At 51.5% G+C, this 18,302-nt stretch overlaps 1 protein-coding gene and 1 pseudogene across 1 annotated transcript in view; one reads left to right on the top strand and one right to left on the bottom strand.

Moving 5' to 3' along the window:
- Positions 1-8,640, bottom strand: part of Aldh1l1 (aldehyde dehydrogenase 1 family member L1) — a 52,059-nt gene extending 43,419 nt beyond the window's left edge. Inside the window, exons 1-4 of the mRNA XM_051154904.1 lie at positions 8,620-8,640; positions 4,229-4,378; positions 1,955-2,189; positions 1,136-1,301 (exon numbers count right to left, since the gene is read on the bottom strand). Coding sequence (XP_051010861.1) covers positions 1,136-1,301; positions 1,955-2,189; positions 4,229-4,355 — 528 coding nt within the window. The 5' untranslated portion in view covers positions 4,356-4,378; positions 8,620-8,640. The remainder of the gene's footprint in view (positions 1-1,135; positions 1,302-1,954; positions 2,190-4,228; positions 4,379-8,619) is intronic.
- Positions 8,641-16,626: 7,986 nt separating this feature from the next.
- LOC127197170 (DNA polymerase epsilon subunit 3-like) lies at positions 16,627-17,703 on the top strand (annotated as a pseudogene).
- The last annotated feature ends 599 nt before the right edge of the window (positions 17,704-18,302 follow it).

Genomic DNA, 18,302 nt, shown 5'->3' with positions numbered 1-18,302 from the left:
GAAATAGGGCATCAGAAACTGTAATACAGGGTTGGCTGTTGGAATATGCTATGGTGATAAACATGGACTGTGTTTGCACAGTTCTGTACAATGGCCAGGAACCCTGCAATTCTTGAGGTCTTCAAGTGTGTGTGTGTGTGTGTGTGTGTGTGTGTGTGTGTGTGCGCGCGCGTGTGCGTGCGTGTGTGTGTTGTAATGCAGGGGATGAAACCCAGAGCCTCCCTTATACAAAATAATCACTATACTACAGAGGTATACCCCACCACCAAATTCCTAAATGGAAATTAATCAAAGTTAATTTAAGTGGGCACTTATGGGCAGTGGTTGTCATGGACACTCCAGCTCCGATGGCCATCTGAGCCATTTGCGATGGAATGTGAAGTCCTTTTGTCTCAGGTTAAGTATCTCACAAGGTAGCTTTGCTCACTACTGTTCAATGCAATGAAAACATTAAAGACAAAAAGACAGCTGATATGAAAGGGGACTGAGGTGAGGGGGCAGATGGACCAGGGCTTGCGGGTATGTGATGGATGACATCTTGCTCATTTGACATGGCAAAGTTCTTTGTCTGGGAACTTCCTGGCCTGACTATTAACCGCTTTGGTCCTCTCACCAGCCTAACCCTCCAAGAACAGCAGCAGCCTGCACAGACACACACGGCCTGTAAGACCTTCCTGGTACCCATGGAGGAGGGAACTGAAAGCTTAGATTTAGGAGTCAATGATCTTTCATCTCATGCAGGGCACCTGACCTGAGGATAAAACGCACTAAAGAGAAAAGGGGCCAAATTGAGGTGTGAGAACCCAGTGACACAGATGTGGCTTTTGAGTTCAATCATACCTGGCTCACTCTGCCTCTAGGCTTGTCTAGTCAATGACCCCAACCAAAAAACATGCCCTTTTGGGCTAACACCCTCTTGAATCGGGCTCTGCCCACACCGCCCATGGTTCCTTCACGGTCTTCATTGCATCTCTTTTTACTAAGGAGTGAGTAGCCTCTTTCACAAATCCTAAAATTGGGGACGGGTCCCTGGCCAGTGGAGACCAAGGAGGGGCAGCGGAGCCCAGAATAGAGAGAGCCTGTGTCAGGGCAGGCAGGTGATGGGAGGGTGGGCCTGGCCAGCCCTCAGCCTTACCATCCCTTTGATGCCCTCTGGGAAGAGGAACCGGTTGTACAGGGTGCTCACGGTATCATCTGGAAGCACCTCACATTCCTTCTGGAGCAGCAGGTCCCCAGTGTCCAGACCATCATCAGCCCAGAAGATAGTGAAGCCGCCTTTCTTATCTCCATGAATGAGGGTCCTGGAGGAAGGAGGGAAATGTCAGTCTGGTAGAAAGTGTCATCACAGAGGACACCCTGGGAGCTGCCCCTTGGCCTCTGCCACTCTCCAGGAAGCCACCTGGAGTTTCCTAGGAGCCCTAGGAGGGCTGACATCTGATCCCATAGGAAAGGGAAGAGAGGAAACTGTGTTTACCATCTCCAACCCTGCCAGTTACACGCCCAAAGCATTTTTGCTTCCGCTATAGCCCCCAGGGCAGGTGAAATGAGGATACAGAATCCCGGCTCTCTGCAGCCTCTGAGATACCCTAGAACGAGCCCCCTGCACCCTCTACCCTGCTGCAGGTGCAACACCAGCAGAGCCCCTGATCCCATTGCTGCAAAGCTTGTTGTTTTGTTTTTGTGTTTGGAGGCAGGATTTCTCTGCCTAGCCCTGGCTGTCCTAGAACTCATTCTGTAGACCAGGCTGGCCTTGAACTTAGAGATCTTTTGCCTCTGCCTCCTGAGTGCTGGGATTAAAGGTGTGTGCCACCACCAGCCAGCAAGCATGCTGTCTTAACACTCCCCCACTGTGGTTCATGGAAAAGTACCTGTGCACTGCACTTGACTGCCCCAGAGAGATGTCTCAGGCTGAGGGTGCCATGCCGGGCAGATTGGAGGGTGGACCTCATCTTACCAGTTGATGGCTGAAGCCCCTCGGTGCCTGGGTAGCAGGGACGGGTGGTAGATGATGGAGCCGTGCTGGGGGGCATTGATGACCTCCATAGGTATGAACTGGCTGCAGAAAGGCAGCACATTTAGTTCTGCACCCAGAGCCTGGTATTTGGCCACCACCTCGGGCAGAGCCTGTCCTCGAGCCCGCCACCGAGGGAACTTGAACACTGGCACGCCGTCCTTCTCAGCCTCTATGCCTGGAAAGAGCAAGTAAGGAACTGTTGTCTCTCTGTCACCCACACACCATCAGCTGTGCTTACCATGGGGCTCCTGGGCTGTTCTTGGTGTCCTTTCCAGTTCCCACTGGCCAGCAAGGTTCTACTAGGGTGTGGGTGGGGCACTGCTGGCCAAGGATGAGTGATGGGCAGGGACTTTCCTGTCTGTAGGCTGCCTCCTGCCAAGTGCCTCTCTTTCTCAGATCCTACAGGTCCTCACTGTCCTCTCCAGAGGCCCATCCATGTCCAACACTATGTCTTTCTCCTCTCCCTCACCTCTCTTCTTTTCCTCTCCCTTTCTTCCCTTTCTCTCCCTCTCCACCCCAGATATCTCTCTCTCTCTCTCTCTCTCTCTCTCTCTCTCTCTCTCTCTCTCTCTCTCTCAGACACTAGTGTGTCCGGCCTTGTCAGCTGTTCCCTTGCCAGGAGGAGGTGAAGAGGCTGGAGGGAGGAGGACAAGAAGGGCGGGGAAAGGGTTTGGTCCTTCCTGGGAGCATCCCAGCCTTTGGCCACCAGCTTAGCTGGATGTCTCACCCCAGCTACAGGTTCCTTCCCAGAGCTGAATCCCCGCTCCCACCCTGCACACGTGGCCCTAATGTTCACACGCTGTTTCATACACCTGGAGCCTGAAGGCCCAGGCACAGCCTGCAGAACCCATCCTGCCTTCTCACAGGCCCAGTTTCCTACACAGCCCCATCCCCTCCTACCCCCATCTGGGTGGTAGTACCTGCCTCTGGAAGGCACAACCCTGACCCTGCAGGGCTCTCTTTGGCCTTCTGTTCTTCAGTGCTTATGATCATCCTGAGCAATTCTCCCAAGAGAACTACTATTGTGATGTCTTCCTTTGACTGGCCTGACCCCTACTGTCTATCCTCATCCTGGCCACCGTGTCCTGATGCGAGGACTAATCTACATTGTTAAAGTCACTAGTGCTGGCATCAGTAGGAGGCACACTTCTGGTGTGCCTATGAGGCTGTTTCCAAGGTGCTAACTGAAAAGAGGAGACTCCTCAGAATGTGGATGACACCATCCCATGAACTGGGGTCCGAGGGTAAATAAAAAGGGAAATAAGAGGAAGGCAGGGCAAATCTCTGCTTTGCAATGTGACCAGCTGCAATGCCAGTAGATTTGGACTGTACATCCAAAGTATCCTCAGTGTGTCCAGGCAGTGTGTCCTGTAAGCCATCTGAGGTCTGGGCTGTGTGTAAGGATGTATGAGGCCTAGGCTGGCTCCGGGAGCAGAAATCGTCTGGTCATTCCTAGTGTCTATTTGCAGAGCTCAGGCTATGGGGTCATGTGTATCAATGTGTGGTCAGTTGCATGCAGGCCGGGGCCTGGCAGACATCAGTAGGGGTAGAACAGAGTCCAGGGGTCACTGTGGCTGCTTGCTCTGCTCTGGATCTGGCTGGTCCCACAAAGCTGCCTTCCCACTCTCAGTCTTTCATCCTTAAGCCGTGCCCTACAGTGCTTCTCTGTCAGGTCTGATAAAAGTCTGTTCATCTTATGGAGGCCCCAGCATCCTGGGCGCTCGGGCTCCTGCTCCAAGTCAAAGGTCTAGGACTGTGATTCTTCCCCAAGTGGCTCCTCCCCAAGGAGATAGCAGCACCCAGAAGATGCTAAAAGGAAAACCCTTTCAGCCCCGCCCACTCCGCTACACCAGGAACCCTAGAGTGAGCTGAGCAGGTCTGAAGCTTGCCCACTTTGGGGGCTGACAACCCCAGGTGCCCACCCCCCAGGAGCCCTTCAGAGCTTAGATGCCTGGGTCAGAGAAGTTAGGAGAAGTACATGGGACAAGCTGGGCTTCTCCTCGGCTCTTGGTTAGGACACGGATCCCACCCCACAGTCACTTGGCATCAGTGTGGATTCAGGTGGAAGGTATGCAAGTACTCTCTAGCAACAGTTGCGTCATGAGATCGCCCCCCCTCTCCCGGAGACTTTACCCACCTACCCACTATAGTGCCTCTGCCCCAGCAGGTGGGTTTCCCTCCCCCCTTCTCCCTGTCCCTGAGCTGATCACTCACCCAGGGGGTCTGCCTTCCCATCCTTGTCTGGGATGGTGAACACCCCCACCACCTCATGGCCCTCTTTCCTCAGCTGGCAGTAAACCTCCTGGCCGAACAGGCTCTGTCCGATGACTGCAATCTTCATGGCAACAGAAGGCTGGAAGGTACCTGTTGAGGAAGCAGCTGGAGGGTTACAAAGGGCTCTCTGGAGTCAGGGGAAAACACTCCAGTTCCTGCCTTGGTCATGCCTGGGGCTCCATGAACAGCAGGCTGTTTGGGGGAGATTGCCACCGGTGAAAGGAGCCAGGGGACATGGGTAATCCTGACCTCTGTGAGTGTGAAGACTCTTGTGGCAGCTGGGGGATCAGTGGCTGTAGTTTTAGGGGCCCTGCCATTAGTCCTTGGAATTATTTGCAAACCTAGTGCGGGTCCTCAGTGACATTTTAGAACATACCCTGGAGTTGACCAGTCCCAGTGACCTTGGCCAAACCACGTGAAGCCTCTGTTCCCTCACTGTTCATAAGAAAGCCATCACGGGGCTGGAGAGATGGTGCAGCAGTTAAGAGCACTGACTGCTCTTCCAAAGGACCTGGGCTCAATTCCCAGCACCCACATGGCAGCTCACAACTGTCTCTAACTCCAAGATCTGATACCCTCACACAGACATACATGAAGGCAAAATACCAACACACATTTTTAAAAAAGGAGCCTTGCTTAACACCAGCCTCCACAGCGCAGGGGGACTGGGTTGGGAGGAAGGTACCAATGGGAAAGGCTTAGGAAAGAGCGGATGGGACAAAGCAGAATTCAGAGTGAATGGCTACTAAGTCCAGTGCATTCCTATAGAACCTGGGATCTCACTGGTACCTTTCCTTAAATTGCCCATTTACCACAAATGCATGGGTTAGGGGAAAAATAAGAAGCAGTGTATACTTTACACACTCAGAAGCCTGGAAACTATAGGTGTGATGCAGCCTCATGAATTTCATATGGTTCACACATGTGCTTTCCATGGCATGCTGCTGTAACCAGCACCCTGAAATGCCTGCTCGTCACCAGACACACAGTGCTCACGCAGCACAGAGCAGTGATGCCTGTCTGCCTTGGCCAACCTCACACATGTGCCTTTCAGACCCAAACCTGTGCCTGCTGCCCTCCCAGTCTCACTAGCCTGTGGCCATGTGAACTCTCAGGGGTAAGTGTGTGACTATGTTATAGGAGGCCACGCTGGCTCAAATGTTGCACAACCCTCACAAAAACTAAGTCCAAATGGATCACAGAGCCTCTCAGAGTTAACAAGAGGATTCATCAATAACTTTCAAAGCACAGTACCAGAGGGCTCATGAAAAGGACAATTAAGCCCTATTTCATTCAGTTAAGTATTTCTTCTTTAAAAAGACTCCATCAAGAAAATAAAATGAGAATCCATAAACTGGGAGATCTGAGAAAGAACAGCAGACCCTCAAAACCCAGTCAGAAAGGAAACAATTCAAACAGGAGTTAATAAAGATTTAAATCATCAAACTGCGGAGCCCATAGAGGCCAGAAGGTGGCAGCAGAGTCTCCTGGGGCTAGAACCGAAGGAGCTGCCTGGCTTGGGTGCTAGTAACAGATTTCAGGTCCTCTGCAAGAGCAGCAAGCGCTCTTAACCAGCGAGCCCCTCTCCAGTTCCCGAAAGCATTCTTGTCCTATCTAATGCAACGCTCACTTTAACTATGGGTTCCGGAACTCACTCTGCGCCGGCTCCTTTTATGTGTCAGCTCACCACAAGCTAAAGTATTGAAGAGCAGGGAACCTCAATTGAGAAAATGCTTCCATTAGATCAGGCTGCAGGCGAGCCTATGGGGGCATTTTCTTAATTAGTGATTGACAGGGGAGGGAGGGCCCAGCTCATTGTGGGTGCGGCCGCCCCTGGGCTGGTGGTCCTGGGTCCTGTAAGAAAGCAGGCTGAGCAAGCCATGTGGAGCAAGCCAGTAAGCAGCATCCCTCCACAGCCTCTGCATTAGCTCCTGCCTCCAGGTTCCTTCCTTTGATGATGAACAGTGATGACAGATCAAAGGCCAAATAAACCCTTTCCTCACCAAGTTACTCTTGGTCCTGGTATTTCATCACAGAAATAAAGCCCACCCTCACTGGGATTTCTTCAATTGGACAGAAAAACCAATGTCCACTTAAAGCCCACATGCAAACGTTGACAGCAGCATTACTTAGACCTGCTCAAACCAGGAAGCGACTGTGACACCCCTTAGCAAGTGAGTCAGAAGAAAAAAATCCTGTGGTGATGGGGTTCAGATAATGGAACATAAGCCAGAATTGAGAGGACATGTGCTAGGAAGTTGTGAAAAGGTACTCAGGACACCTAAGTGAAACCGCTGAGAAAAAGATGCTAACCTGCAGAGGAGCCGTCCGCTATGATTGCAACTGCCACAAGCACTCTGAGAAGTCAAACCAGGGAGCCAGAGGCAGTGAAGAAAAAAAAAAAAAAAAAATGAGTGGTTGCCAGGGCAGTTGCCAGGGCTGAGGAGGGGATGGTGGGGTAGAGAAGACTACAAGGGTGGCCGTATGCCTTTACACACTGCCCAAACCTGGAGACCACAAACAGCACAAGAGAGCCCCACTGCAGGGCATGGATTTGAAGCCATCACTGCATCTGTACCAGCCTGTGCAGTGTGGTAAATGTTTAACAGGGCATGGCATGGGCAGAGCGAACATATGGGGACCCAGCTCTGGCCTCAGCTTTTCCATAAACCCAAAACAAACTCTGAAAGTTGATTATTAATTTAAGGAAACGAATATGGCTCTCCAGCCTACATTTTGCTCCAAAAAGGTAAGGGTGCAGCTCAGCCGGTAGAACGTCAACCTAGTGTGCATGACGTTTCATGCCCAGCTCCACAGAAACCACCGTGAAGGCTGCTAGCACAGCTCTCCTGTGTGTGTGTGTGTGTGTGTGTGTGTTGGGGGGGAGGAAAGGCAGAAGCAGGAGGATGGGAGTTCGAGGTCATCCTCAGTGACGCAGAAGGTTTGGGGCCAGCCTGGGCTACATGAGATCCTGTCTCAAAGATGGAGTAGAAGGAGAAGGAGGAGGAGAAAGGGAGGGAGAGGAGGAAGAGAAAGGCCTATGTTAGAAAGTATCGGTAAACAGTGGTCTTTACAGGCCTGGCTCTAACAGTGGAAATAACAAAGCAATTTACTAAAAGGAAAAACTTACAGCTAACAGATAAAAACATGTCCAAATCACAACCAATGAGAAGAACACAGAGTCAAACACGCTACATATTCCCCCTGTAAAATTGACAGATACTAGAAAATAATATGAATACCCAGTGCTGGTGAGGTTATGGGACAACAGTAAGTAGGCACAAATTCTCTGCAGGGAGCATGGAAAAATAGCTCAGCTCTGCCTTGGTATCTCTCTTATGAACTATGGGAGGGCCAGAGGACAACAGGTGGGTTTTACACTGTGGTGTATTGCCGTTTGTAGGCCATACCATTAGGATGTAGCAAACTGTTGCTGTCTGGGAATATATGAGCCAAAATGTTCCAGCAGATAGCAGCTCAGTACAATTTCCCAAAGCAGTAATGTGTGCGATGTATGTTTTCCCTTTCAAGGGAGTTTCAGTGCACAGCCCAAGTTGCCCTTGACTTTTCCATCCTCCCACCTCAGCCTCTTGAGTACTGAGATTTCAGATCTGTGCTACCATGCCTGCTTCCATCCCCCGTGGACATCTATTACTCACAGAAAGATTTAAGGAGTGAAAACAAGCAAACGAAACCCCACTTTTGGCTGCAGAGGGGCAATCAGGATAGCTGCAGACCGGCTGTTATCACGGTTCAGGGAGAAGAAGACAGGGAGAGGAAGGGACAAGTGGGGACCCTCGCTGAAAATTTGCCTTTAGCCACACAGATAGCAGGAGAGAGGCCAGAGGGCCTACTGACCCCCAAGGATAGGGAGTACAACCTCCCAGCCCTGTCTTCTTATGATGTGGCACTCCCAGGGGCTGCTGTGGCCTTTGCAGTACCCTTCTTCCAGCCCCTGAGTCAGGCCAGCATCTGCTCCAAAGCCTGCTGCAGTCCCAGGCTGCGAGCCGACCTGGTGGAGGTCATGGTTCACCCCATGGGCAGGCATTCTGCTAGAATATAAGGGACCCCCTTTCCAGAACTCTCCAAGGCTGATCCTTTGCCCTGACTCCAGGTTAGGGATGGATATGTCTCTCAGGGAGCCAAGATCGATCAGGCACTTCCATGATCCTGGGTGTGGCTACAGGTTAAAGTAGAGCGAGCCTGCAGACTTCAGTCAGGCTGAAGTGACCTGTCACCTTCCCTAGGTCTTAAGTGCCTCTGTAAAATATGACTCTGTTGTCTCCTGGGCAGAAGAACTTGTCTTGATAAAGGATAGTGCCAACACTTACCAGCAGCTTCCTAGGACCAGAATTCTCCAGGAACTTCAGGAGAAGGCCACTGTTAGCTACCAAACCTCCGCATTTTACAGACCGGAAGCTGAGATTCAGCTGTGCTTAAGAAATTTCCCAGGGAAGGTGGGGCAGCAGTGGTGCACGCCTTTAATCCCAGCACTCAGGAGGCAGAGGCAGGCGGATTGCTGTGAGTTCGAGGCCAGCCTGGTCTGCAAAGCGAGTCCAGGATAGTCAAGGCCACACAGAGAAACCCTGTCTCGAAAAACCAAAAAACAAAAAGGAAGAAGAAAAGAAGAGGAGGAGGAGGAGGAGAAGGAAGAAGAAGGAAGAAGAAGGAAGAAGAAGAAGAAGAAGAAGAAGAAGAAGAAGAAGAAGAAGAAGAAGAAGAAGAAGAAGAAGAAGAAGAAGAAATTTCCCAGGGCCTGAGCCTGACGTGGTGATGAACACCTTTAATTCCGGCACTCTGGAGACCTGGCAGACGGATCTTTGAGTTCAAGGCCAGCCTGGTCTACAGGACAGCCAGGGCTACTCAAGGAAATCTTCCCTCAAAAGGGGAGGAAAAAAAAAGTGGAGGAGGAGGGCAGGAGCTATGGTTCCCAGGCTCAGCCTCTGCCTGCAGCAGAGAGGTTCTGGGTGCCACACTCAAAACAGTAACAAAAGCAAAAAGAAACTTATCCAAGGTCAAAGAAGGGGAGTAGGGAGAAGAGGATCAGCGTCCCAGAGCCCTGGGGTTGCAAGCCTGAAGTACCTGCTGGCTGCGAAGGTCCGAATGTCGGTCTGTACTCCAGGAAGCAGCTCCCAAACCCGTGCACAAGCTCTGGTCTTGTGGGTAGCTGGTTGGGGTCAGCGCTCCTCCTCCTCGCAGAGAGGAGGGGCGGACACCAGGGGCCCGCCCAGCCTGGACCTCTCCAATCATAGGAGGCCCTCAGTCCGGCCCAAGAATGGGGTGAGGGCTTTCGGAAGTAGGCTAGCAGAACCCAGCGCAAGCAAGCCGTCTGCCAGTTTGCAGGTGCCTTGGTTTCCCTATCGAGCACCATGCAGCCACGGGCCCCGCCTCAAAAGGCTGGGTACACTATTCCGACTAAGGTTCCACGACCGGCATACCGGAGCCCAGTTGGTCACCCGCTGTCCAGAGCCAGCCGCTGACTCACCAGACCAAACCAGAGAGCCTCTGAGACTGGAATTAGCGAGGAGGCCAACCCACTGCATCTGGTGCGGGAGGAGAGACCCATGGAAAGCCCAGCTCCGAGAGGAGTCAAAGGGCTAGCCCTGGCTATGTGGCCTGGTCCCTGCACTCATGGTGACACAGGCCATCCATAATGCATTCCCAGGATGTTAAAAAAAAAAGGCTTTACAGTTACTGGGTCATTTCCCTCACCCTGGAATGATAAGCAAGCGGCACTCTTGCGCTGTGGGCTGAGACAAGCAAGGTCACCACCCATCGGCTGTGGATCTGGAGTTGTGTCCTGGTGGGCCTGGGGTTCTGAAGCTCACTCATGCCCTTCCCGCTCTTCACAGTGTCTGGTCTTCTTCTTAGAAGTTCCCCTCTCTGTTGGCTCTTCCACCTTGTCTAGGTGCCACAGACCCCTCCCTGGGCTGGGCCATTGTCCTCCCAGTTGAAGTAAGTCAGGAGGAGAAGACACAGTGCGCAGTAACATGTCCATCAAATTGCAGACCAGAGCTCTGCCCTGCGGGTTCTTTCGTTGGATGCCCCCCGCCCCACTTCTGAGACCCCTTCCTACCCAAGCTCAGCCCCTGCCCCTTCAGTACACCAGCCTAGCACTAAACACAACTGGCTCTGCCTTGAGCTGCCCCTCGGATTGTAATATCAGGCACCTCTGTCTACCAGCCTGCCAATGTCAGGCTCTGGGTGCTCAGCCCAATCACGTTGTATCCCTCCACACAACCTAAGAACCTTCTGGGCTCCTTCACGTCCTGCTACTCCCAGTTACGGCCCACAGAGAACTAACCATGACTCTGGCACCCCCTGCCCTCTCTCTCCTACCATGTAAGCTCTCTGAGGGAGGGAAATGCAACAGTTGTCTTTACTGTTTCCTTCCCAAAGCACATAGAAGCTGCTCAACAAATGTTTGTTGAATGATTTAAGGTATATACTTTGCCCTTGTACCAGCCCAGGCAGAATTATGGTGGTTCCTAGCTGAATCTTCTGGCCTTGATCTCCAGGCCTCTACTGTCCCTTATTATCCACTGACCTTCAGGAAACATGGACTTTTGTGTGCTGTTTACTATCTCCATGAGTTAGGATGCTCCTACTTACAGGCACATCTTCAGGGGAGCGGTCCCTAGCTGCAGCCCCTGGGGTGGGGCCTCTGAGTTTCCTTTATGACCCTCCACTTGCAGTTTTATCAATCTTATGCCAACCATGGGAGCATGAGATGATCTCCAACACTGAGTGGTGTGCTTGCATGTAGGAGGGGTGAAATTTGCAGGTTACATGATTAAATGTCAGGGTCTTAGCATGCTCTGCACTCTGATGCTGGAATGGAATCTGCAGAAAGGCAGGTGATGGGAGCCCCCAAAGAGCAGTCTGGAGGCTGACTGTCCCAAAGAGGCATCAGGAGATCTGAGAAGATCCATTCTATTAGAAGCCGTGAGGAGAAGGGGGGCACATAAGCAGAATTCCCTGTAGTAATAGGGAGACCTCTATGTTACTTTTCTCATTTAAAAAATGACCAACAAAAGCAATGGAAGAAAGAGAGGGAAGAAGGGAGGGAGGGAAGGAGGAAGGGAGAGAGGGAGGGAGTGAAGGAGTGAGTGAGAGAGGAGGGAGGGAAGAAGGAAGGAAGGGAGGGAGGGGGACCCACAGTTAAGGTAGGTCTTCAGTAAACTTCAATCTAGAACGTCCTTCACAGTTGTGCCCAGAGGTTTGTTTCCACAGAGACCTGAAATCCCATAAAGTCGGCAGTTGAGATCGGCTGCCACATGAAGTTCATAAAAGACACAGAGTGTTTAGAAGACTCACACTGGAGAGACGGGGCTGATGAGGATGCGCAGGGTTAGCAAGGGCACTGGATGAAGATGCCACCGACTCCCCAAGTTCACCTGGCAGGAAGTGTCACAGATGCAGACAACCTTTCCTAGAGGCTGACTGAGGGAGGAGCTCAAAAAGCAAGAGAGCAGGCTCAGTCTCTTTCACCTTTTGCTTAGAACAGCAAAGTGCTTGTCCCAGGCCTGTCCCCAAGCTAGGATACCTGCCCCCAGGAGCCTGGCCCCACCGCTAGCACACCAGCTCCCAGAGACTGCACCAAGATGCCACGCAGCATCTGAGCCCTGAGTAGATGCAGGCTTTGGCTATGGGGTGGGCTCAGCTCTTGTTCCTGCCTTTTGAGCTCCTTGCTGTCATCTGGTTTGCAACTGCAACACTTCCTGCCAGTTGATGGGGTTTAGGGGAAGTGGTGGGGGTGAGGGTGAGGGGGGTGGGGGGGGGTGGGGAATGTTTGTTTTCTGAGTTAAGGTTTCCCAGGCTGGCCTTGAACTAAGCATCTTCCTGCTTCTGCCTCCCAAGCTTGGGATTATGGTCCCCTTCATAGTGCCCAGACCCATGAGTTGGTTCTGCATGAGGGGGAAATGTAAATGACAGGGTCTGGGACACAGGTCCTGGCAGTTTAAAAAGCTTTGAAACTCTTTTTTTTTTTTTTTTTTTGTTATTTGTTTGTTTTGTTTTTCGAGACAGGGTTTTTCTGTGTAGCTTTGGCTGTCCTAGACTTGCTTTGTAGAGCAGGTTGGCCTCAAAACTCATAGCAATCCACCTGCCTCTGCCTCCCGAGTGCTGGGTTTAAAGGCGCCACCACACCTGGCTGGAACTCCTTCTTTAGGGCTTGTGGGTCTCATTTCTTCCAGTAAGTATGTTTCTAAGGAATGAAAAATGGCACCCATGCCATTTTGCCACGCCTTCACAGGCAGACAGAGAAACAGATTTGAAGGCAGAGAGTTACAGAACCAGCCTGAGTCCCAGTCCTATGTGGTACTCACAGAACCACCACCCGACTCCACCATGCCAGCAGTGCCCAGCAGCTGCACACGAGGGTGGCACGTGCGGCCTAGCACACTCCAATGTCATAGTTTCCATGTTTCTTTTTCCTCTTTCTATGGGAGCAGGGATGCAGGTTTTGTCTTAAACCCACCATCTCTACTAAGGATGCCGAAGAGGCATTGTGGAGGGTGTGGGTGAACAGGCAGTGCCAGGACAACAGCTGGAGCTCCCTGCAGGAGGGCCCTGGGGAAGGTCCCCGGGAAGAATGGCGCACACTGGCCAGTCTCTAGGCTGTGGGTAAGGGGATGGAGGGAACAGAGGGATAGGAGTGGAGGGGATAGGGAGTGGGGGAGGTCTGCTGTTTAAATCTACGGCGGTTAGGAGGGACTGTCTGGCTCAGAGGCCGGGGCGCAGGTGAGCAGATGGGCAGAGCAGCACTTCTTTCTGTTGTATAAGCATGATTCAGCCGGTTCTGGAATTCACCAAAAACAAGGAAACATTAACCTGGCCTGGACTGTGGCCTTGGGAAGTCAAGGTGAGCAGGGTAAGTGACCCATACTTTGTTTTGTTTTATGGAGACAGGGTCTCACTATCTATGCCCAGGCTAGCCTGGACCTTGAGACTGATCCCTCAGCTCAGCTTCCTGAGAGTGGGATGGCAGGTGTGTGCAGCACCAAACACAGCTACAAACATTCTTTTCGGGGGTGGGGTGGGGGGGGGTGGGGTGGGGTGGGGATCAAGGTTCTCCTCTATTGGAATCTCCTATTCAGTCGACCACATCCCACACTGTGAGACGTAGCTGATCCCCACTTCTTGGGACTTTTTTTTTCCAGAGGTCACAGTGGCCCACTATATTTCCTCCTGGGAGGGCCCAACATGCACGGTTGACATAGAAAGTAAAAAAAGGTGTCCGTGTCAGGCCCCACTGTAGCTCCACTTTGAACCAGAACCCATGTGACCCAAAAACACATCATCACTCCTTCTGAAGAGAAGAGGTGTGTTCAGAAAGTTCAAGGCCCTTCTTACACCATACCCCTGCAGCCTTGGGCAGAGCCTGCAGGCTGCCTCAGGTCAAAACTCTGACATGGAGAGAGGCGGGTGCTGCTTCCCCAACCCAGGGGGACACACAGCATGGTCAAAGAGAGAGGAGTGCTAAGAAAGAGTCCTGCCTTACAGGTTTGGGGAGGCTGCAATACATTGAATCAGGCAGAAATGAGGCCATCCCAGGCAGGGGAACAGAGAGTGTGCAGGGAGGGGTGGGGTCAGCTGGGAGGGATGGAGCTCAGCTTACCAGGCAGCAGTGGAGGAGCCAGAAATGTCAAGGGTCACCAGCAGCAGTGTCACTGGACACTGTGTCCCAGTGGTAACCAGACCTTATGATTTTGTAAGACAATTCACAAAGCACCTTGGGAACTCGCATTAGATTCCCAATCGTCTTTTTTTTAAAACAAAATTTGAAGGGATACAGATGAGATTGTAAAAGGAGGGAAATCAGACCAGTGATGACATGGAGGAGTCCTACTGAATGAGGTTAAGTCATGTTAACTGAAATACCATGGAATAAACCAGAAACAAAAGGATCTGCCTACTCCACATAGGTGAGCACCCCTGAGCAATCAGAGTCACCAGAAGGGAGTGTGAGGAAAGCTGGGACTAGAGAGGCTCTGGGCTTGGTGTTTAATGTGGAAAACTTAAAAGCTCTGCTGATGGGTAGAGCAGGATGGCAGGTGGGGTGGGGGTGTGAAGGTATTAGGGGGAGGGGGGTTGGGGAAGGGGTTGGGGAGGGGGGAGGCTTGGGGGCGTGGGTAGTGCAGGCAGGATGACAGAGGGTGAGTGAGGGAATGACAAAGGGTAGCACGGACTACTCCGTAATTGTGATGTCACCAAGTGTGGCAGAACTGGAGGTTTGGAAATGCTGGAGTCAGGATTAAGATTTCAAGGTCGTCCTTGGTTTCTTAGAGTTCAAGGGTAGCCTGAGCTACTTGAGATGCCAGTCCATAAAACTAAACAAATTGAAAAGGTAATTCCCACTGACCATCACTTTAACTTCATTAAACAAACAAACAAACAAACAAGCATTAAACAAACAAACAAACCAAGCAGAAAGGATTCATTTGACCTTGCATTCCTGCCCCTGGAGCAGAAGCTAGCAAGTAGAGACAAGACACAGCACCAGCACCAGAGCCCAGGATGGCACCCTTCCACAGCCAGAAGCAGAACTGTGGTCCCTAGACCTCAAGGCCCCCAGGGGCAGAGCTTGGAGCATTAGAGCACCTGGAGGACAGCGCGTGGGGTGGTCATAGCCAAGTGACACAGCAGCCATAGGGGAGCCAGGGGACACCCCAGCTCCCTCTTGTTCTGCCATAGCATGTGCCCAAGGGTTGGCACTCAGAATGACATCATTGGCAGGTGCGGGAACCTCTGTGAGGTGGAATCTTACGGTAAGTCTAGAAACACTGGCTCAAAGAGGACTGTGGGACCTTGGTACCCATCTTTGTTCCCTGTCCCACGATGCAAGCTCTTTGCTCTCCTATGCTCCTGCCATGCTGTGCTATCCTCACCAAAAGCCCAAGGGCCAAGTGGTCACAGGCTGAAACTTCCAAAGGAGTGAGCTGGAATAACCCTTTCTCCTAACCAGTCAATTACTTCACTCCAGTGGTGGCAGCTAGCCTACCACACCTCCCTCCCTCTCTCCTCTGATTAGCCAGGACTTTCTGTTGGAACTCAGCACAGGCCTTGCAGGTCAGTCAGTGCCCTAGCACATGCCCAGGGAGGGCTAGGAATGGATATAACACAGGAGGATGCCCTCAAGGTCAGGAGGGAACCCAACCCCAGCAACACAATGGAGGCAGCTCACATGAGGCTGTAGTGTCAGGACAGAGCCAATGCCACCCACAAGGCTAGAAGCTCAAGGATGAAGGGGCAGGCAAGGTACATGGTGCAGGCACACCTGGACATATACCTGGCATGTGGCTCTGTGGTACAGCATTTACCTGGCCCTTGATGTCCTTGGGAGGCAGGTTCATCTGTTCAGCTCACTCTTCCTTGCACCCAGGATTCCCAGGGGCTGAATTAGCTGGAAGCCAGCTGCTAGGCGAAGGAGACTGGGCAGCACGGTCAGAGGTCTGCAGCATGCAGCATGGGGCAAGAGTGAGGGCTAGGACTGTGTTAGCTGTAGGTTCCTCCGGAACCTCAGAGAGGCGACTGTGTGTTCCAATGATGGGCAGAGCCAGTGCAGGGGCTGAGCACAAGTGTCTGACCTGGGAGAGGAAGGTAAAGAGAAGACGTGTGAGGAGAAGGGGGGATGGGTGCAAGGAAGGGGTGGAAGAGGTTAAAAGCCACAGGGAAGAACTCAACTGAGAAGGGAAAGCTAGATTGTAAGGGTCCAAAAATTGCAGAAGGAAGACCCCAGACTCAAATAGTATGTAGAAACAAAGAGCATTTATTCTGCAGAAACAGCCTGCATACAGGGGTCAGCCATCCATACAAAATGGCGGCGACCCTGAGGAGGAGCTGGCAGGCTCTTTTAAAGGCTTCTAGGGAAATCTCATCTGTGGCTCTAACTGGGATTGGCGGGTGCCTTGTGGAGGCTATAAGTGACTCTAGCCACAGGCCTTTTAGCAATGTCTGGTCCTCTCAAGATATATAAGAAAAAAGGAAGGGGAAAAAAAAAAAAAAAAAAAAAGGGCAGACTCTGCAGCTCCTGAGAAGGGTGGGGTGCTAAGAACAGGAGTGGGGAAGCCTTTAGCCAAGCCAGAACCCAATGCTGCGTTGCCAGTCTATGAAAGGCAGGTTTAAAATGAGGGCAGGGGGCTGGGAGCATGAGTTCAATGTCACATTTCTGAAACTTTTTCAAGTTAAAGTAAGAGCTGATGAGATGGCTCTGTAGGTAAGTGCTTCCTGTGCAAGCCTGACATGACTTGAGTTCAGTTCCTAAAGCCTACATAAAAAAGCTAGCTATGGGAAGAAGAGGCCTGAGGGCAGAGGAGGCTCGGGCCCCAGAGAAGGCAATGGCGGAGAGGCCCGAGGACGTAAATCTGCCCAACGGGTCATTACCAGGATCATCAAGGAGGCGCTCCTGGATGGAGCGCCATCTCCCGCGCCGCCAGCGTCTTCGTTCTGTATGCCACATCCTGTGCGAATAACTTCCGCAATGAAAGGGAAGCGCAGCAAAACTCTCAATGCCAGCGATGTGCTGTCGGCCATGGAGGAGATGGAGTTCCAGGGGTTTCGTTACACCATTGAAAGAAGTGCTAGAAGCGTACAGGCGGGAGCAGAAAGGCAAGAAGGAAGCTTCCGAGCAGAAGAAGAAGGACAAGGACAAAAAACCAGATTCAGAAGAGCAGGACAAGAGCAGGGAGGAAGACGATGACAATGAAGAAAGGCTAAATGAAGAAGAACAGAACGAAGAGGAGGAAGTAGACAACTGAAGGGGAGAGAGTGGGCAGACTGTGGCACGGCGGAAGGGACCACCCTGCGGTGTGTTTACGGGAAGCCTCTCCCTGTTGGGCAGAGCCAGCCTCTGCACAGGTGCCTGAGACCCAAAGCCTGCTCCATTCCCAGACCCAGCACCTGAGTTCTAGAAACCTGTTTTGCCTCAGCAGTCTGAGGGTCTGACTTTTTAGTGTAAGGGATTCTGAATGACAACGTAGTTTTTGATATTGCTGGTTTACTGAAGTCCATGGCTGGCTAGCTAGCTTTTTCCCTGCCCCTCCTAAGGAAAAATAAAATAAAAAAGTACTAACTTCCATGTTGCCTGCTGTGTTCTAAGTCACAGAGGCACTAAAGACTCAGGGGGAAAAAATGGGGCTTTGATCATGGTCACCTGTTTGATTGTACAGTATTGGGCAACAGGCATTAATGGTCAGAATGGTTGCTTTTTAAGAAATGACCAAAAAGCTGTGGGAGAATACAGAAATCTCTTCACTTGATGGGGTAGCATTACTGGCTTGGCTTCTTGGTTTCTAGACTTAATTAGCTTGTAGTCCTTTATTGACTGCAGATGTTCAGTCTGCTGGGGTGGCCACACTCCTGGGACATACACTCAGTTTCTCAATATGAATTGGAATCTGTCAAAAAAAAAAAAAAAAAAAAAAAAAAAAAGAGGCGAGAGGGGGAGGGGTTGTCAATTCTTAAAAACAGGTGGCGAAATCTTAGAGGTCCCCCAGTGCGTGCCGCTGTAGGGCTCACTGCCTCCTCCTGGAAGGTGTGTAATTCCAGAGTCTCTCCAGGCATTCTTCCAGACTTGTGGCTGCTGCTTTTCGCCCCCTGAACTCACAAGTGCCAGAGACTTTTCTTCCTCCAGGTTCAGCCTTTCCGCTCTCCATCTCTCCAGCCTCTTCTTCCCAACGCCACCTCCTCCTCCTGTTACTTATTTCATCTTCCAGTCTAGGAACTTGGATAACCTATGTAATATCTCAAAGTGCAAGTTCCTCAGATTCCTTAGTCCTAATCTCCTGTCTTATAAAGGGAATTGTGAAACACCTCTGAACCTTAATGTGAGCGTCACGGTGCTCAGGAATCTAGCACCACTGCTGTAACTCTGAAAGTGTCTGTTGGCCTTTCCTTTTCCCAGGTTAGTGCTCCAAGCACTTTCTTTGTCTTAGTTGAACACTTGAAGTTGACAGGTAATATAGTATATATAATTGGACACTGTTAACTAGTCAAGTGAACACAGTGAAAAGTT

This window comes from Acomys russatus, chromosome 13 (genome assembly GCF_903995435.1).
Source record: "Acomys russatus chromosome 13, mAcoRus1.1, whole genome shotgun sequence".
NCBI lineage: Eukaryota > Metazoa > Chordata > Mammalia > Rodentia > Muridae > Acomys > Acomys russatus.
This window is presented reverse-complemented; position numbering and strand designations above follow the sequence as displayed.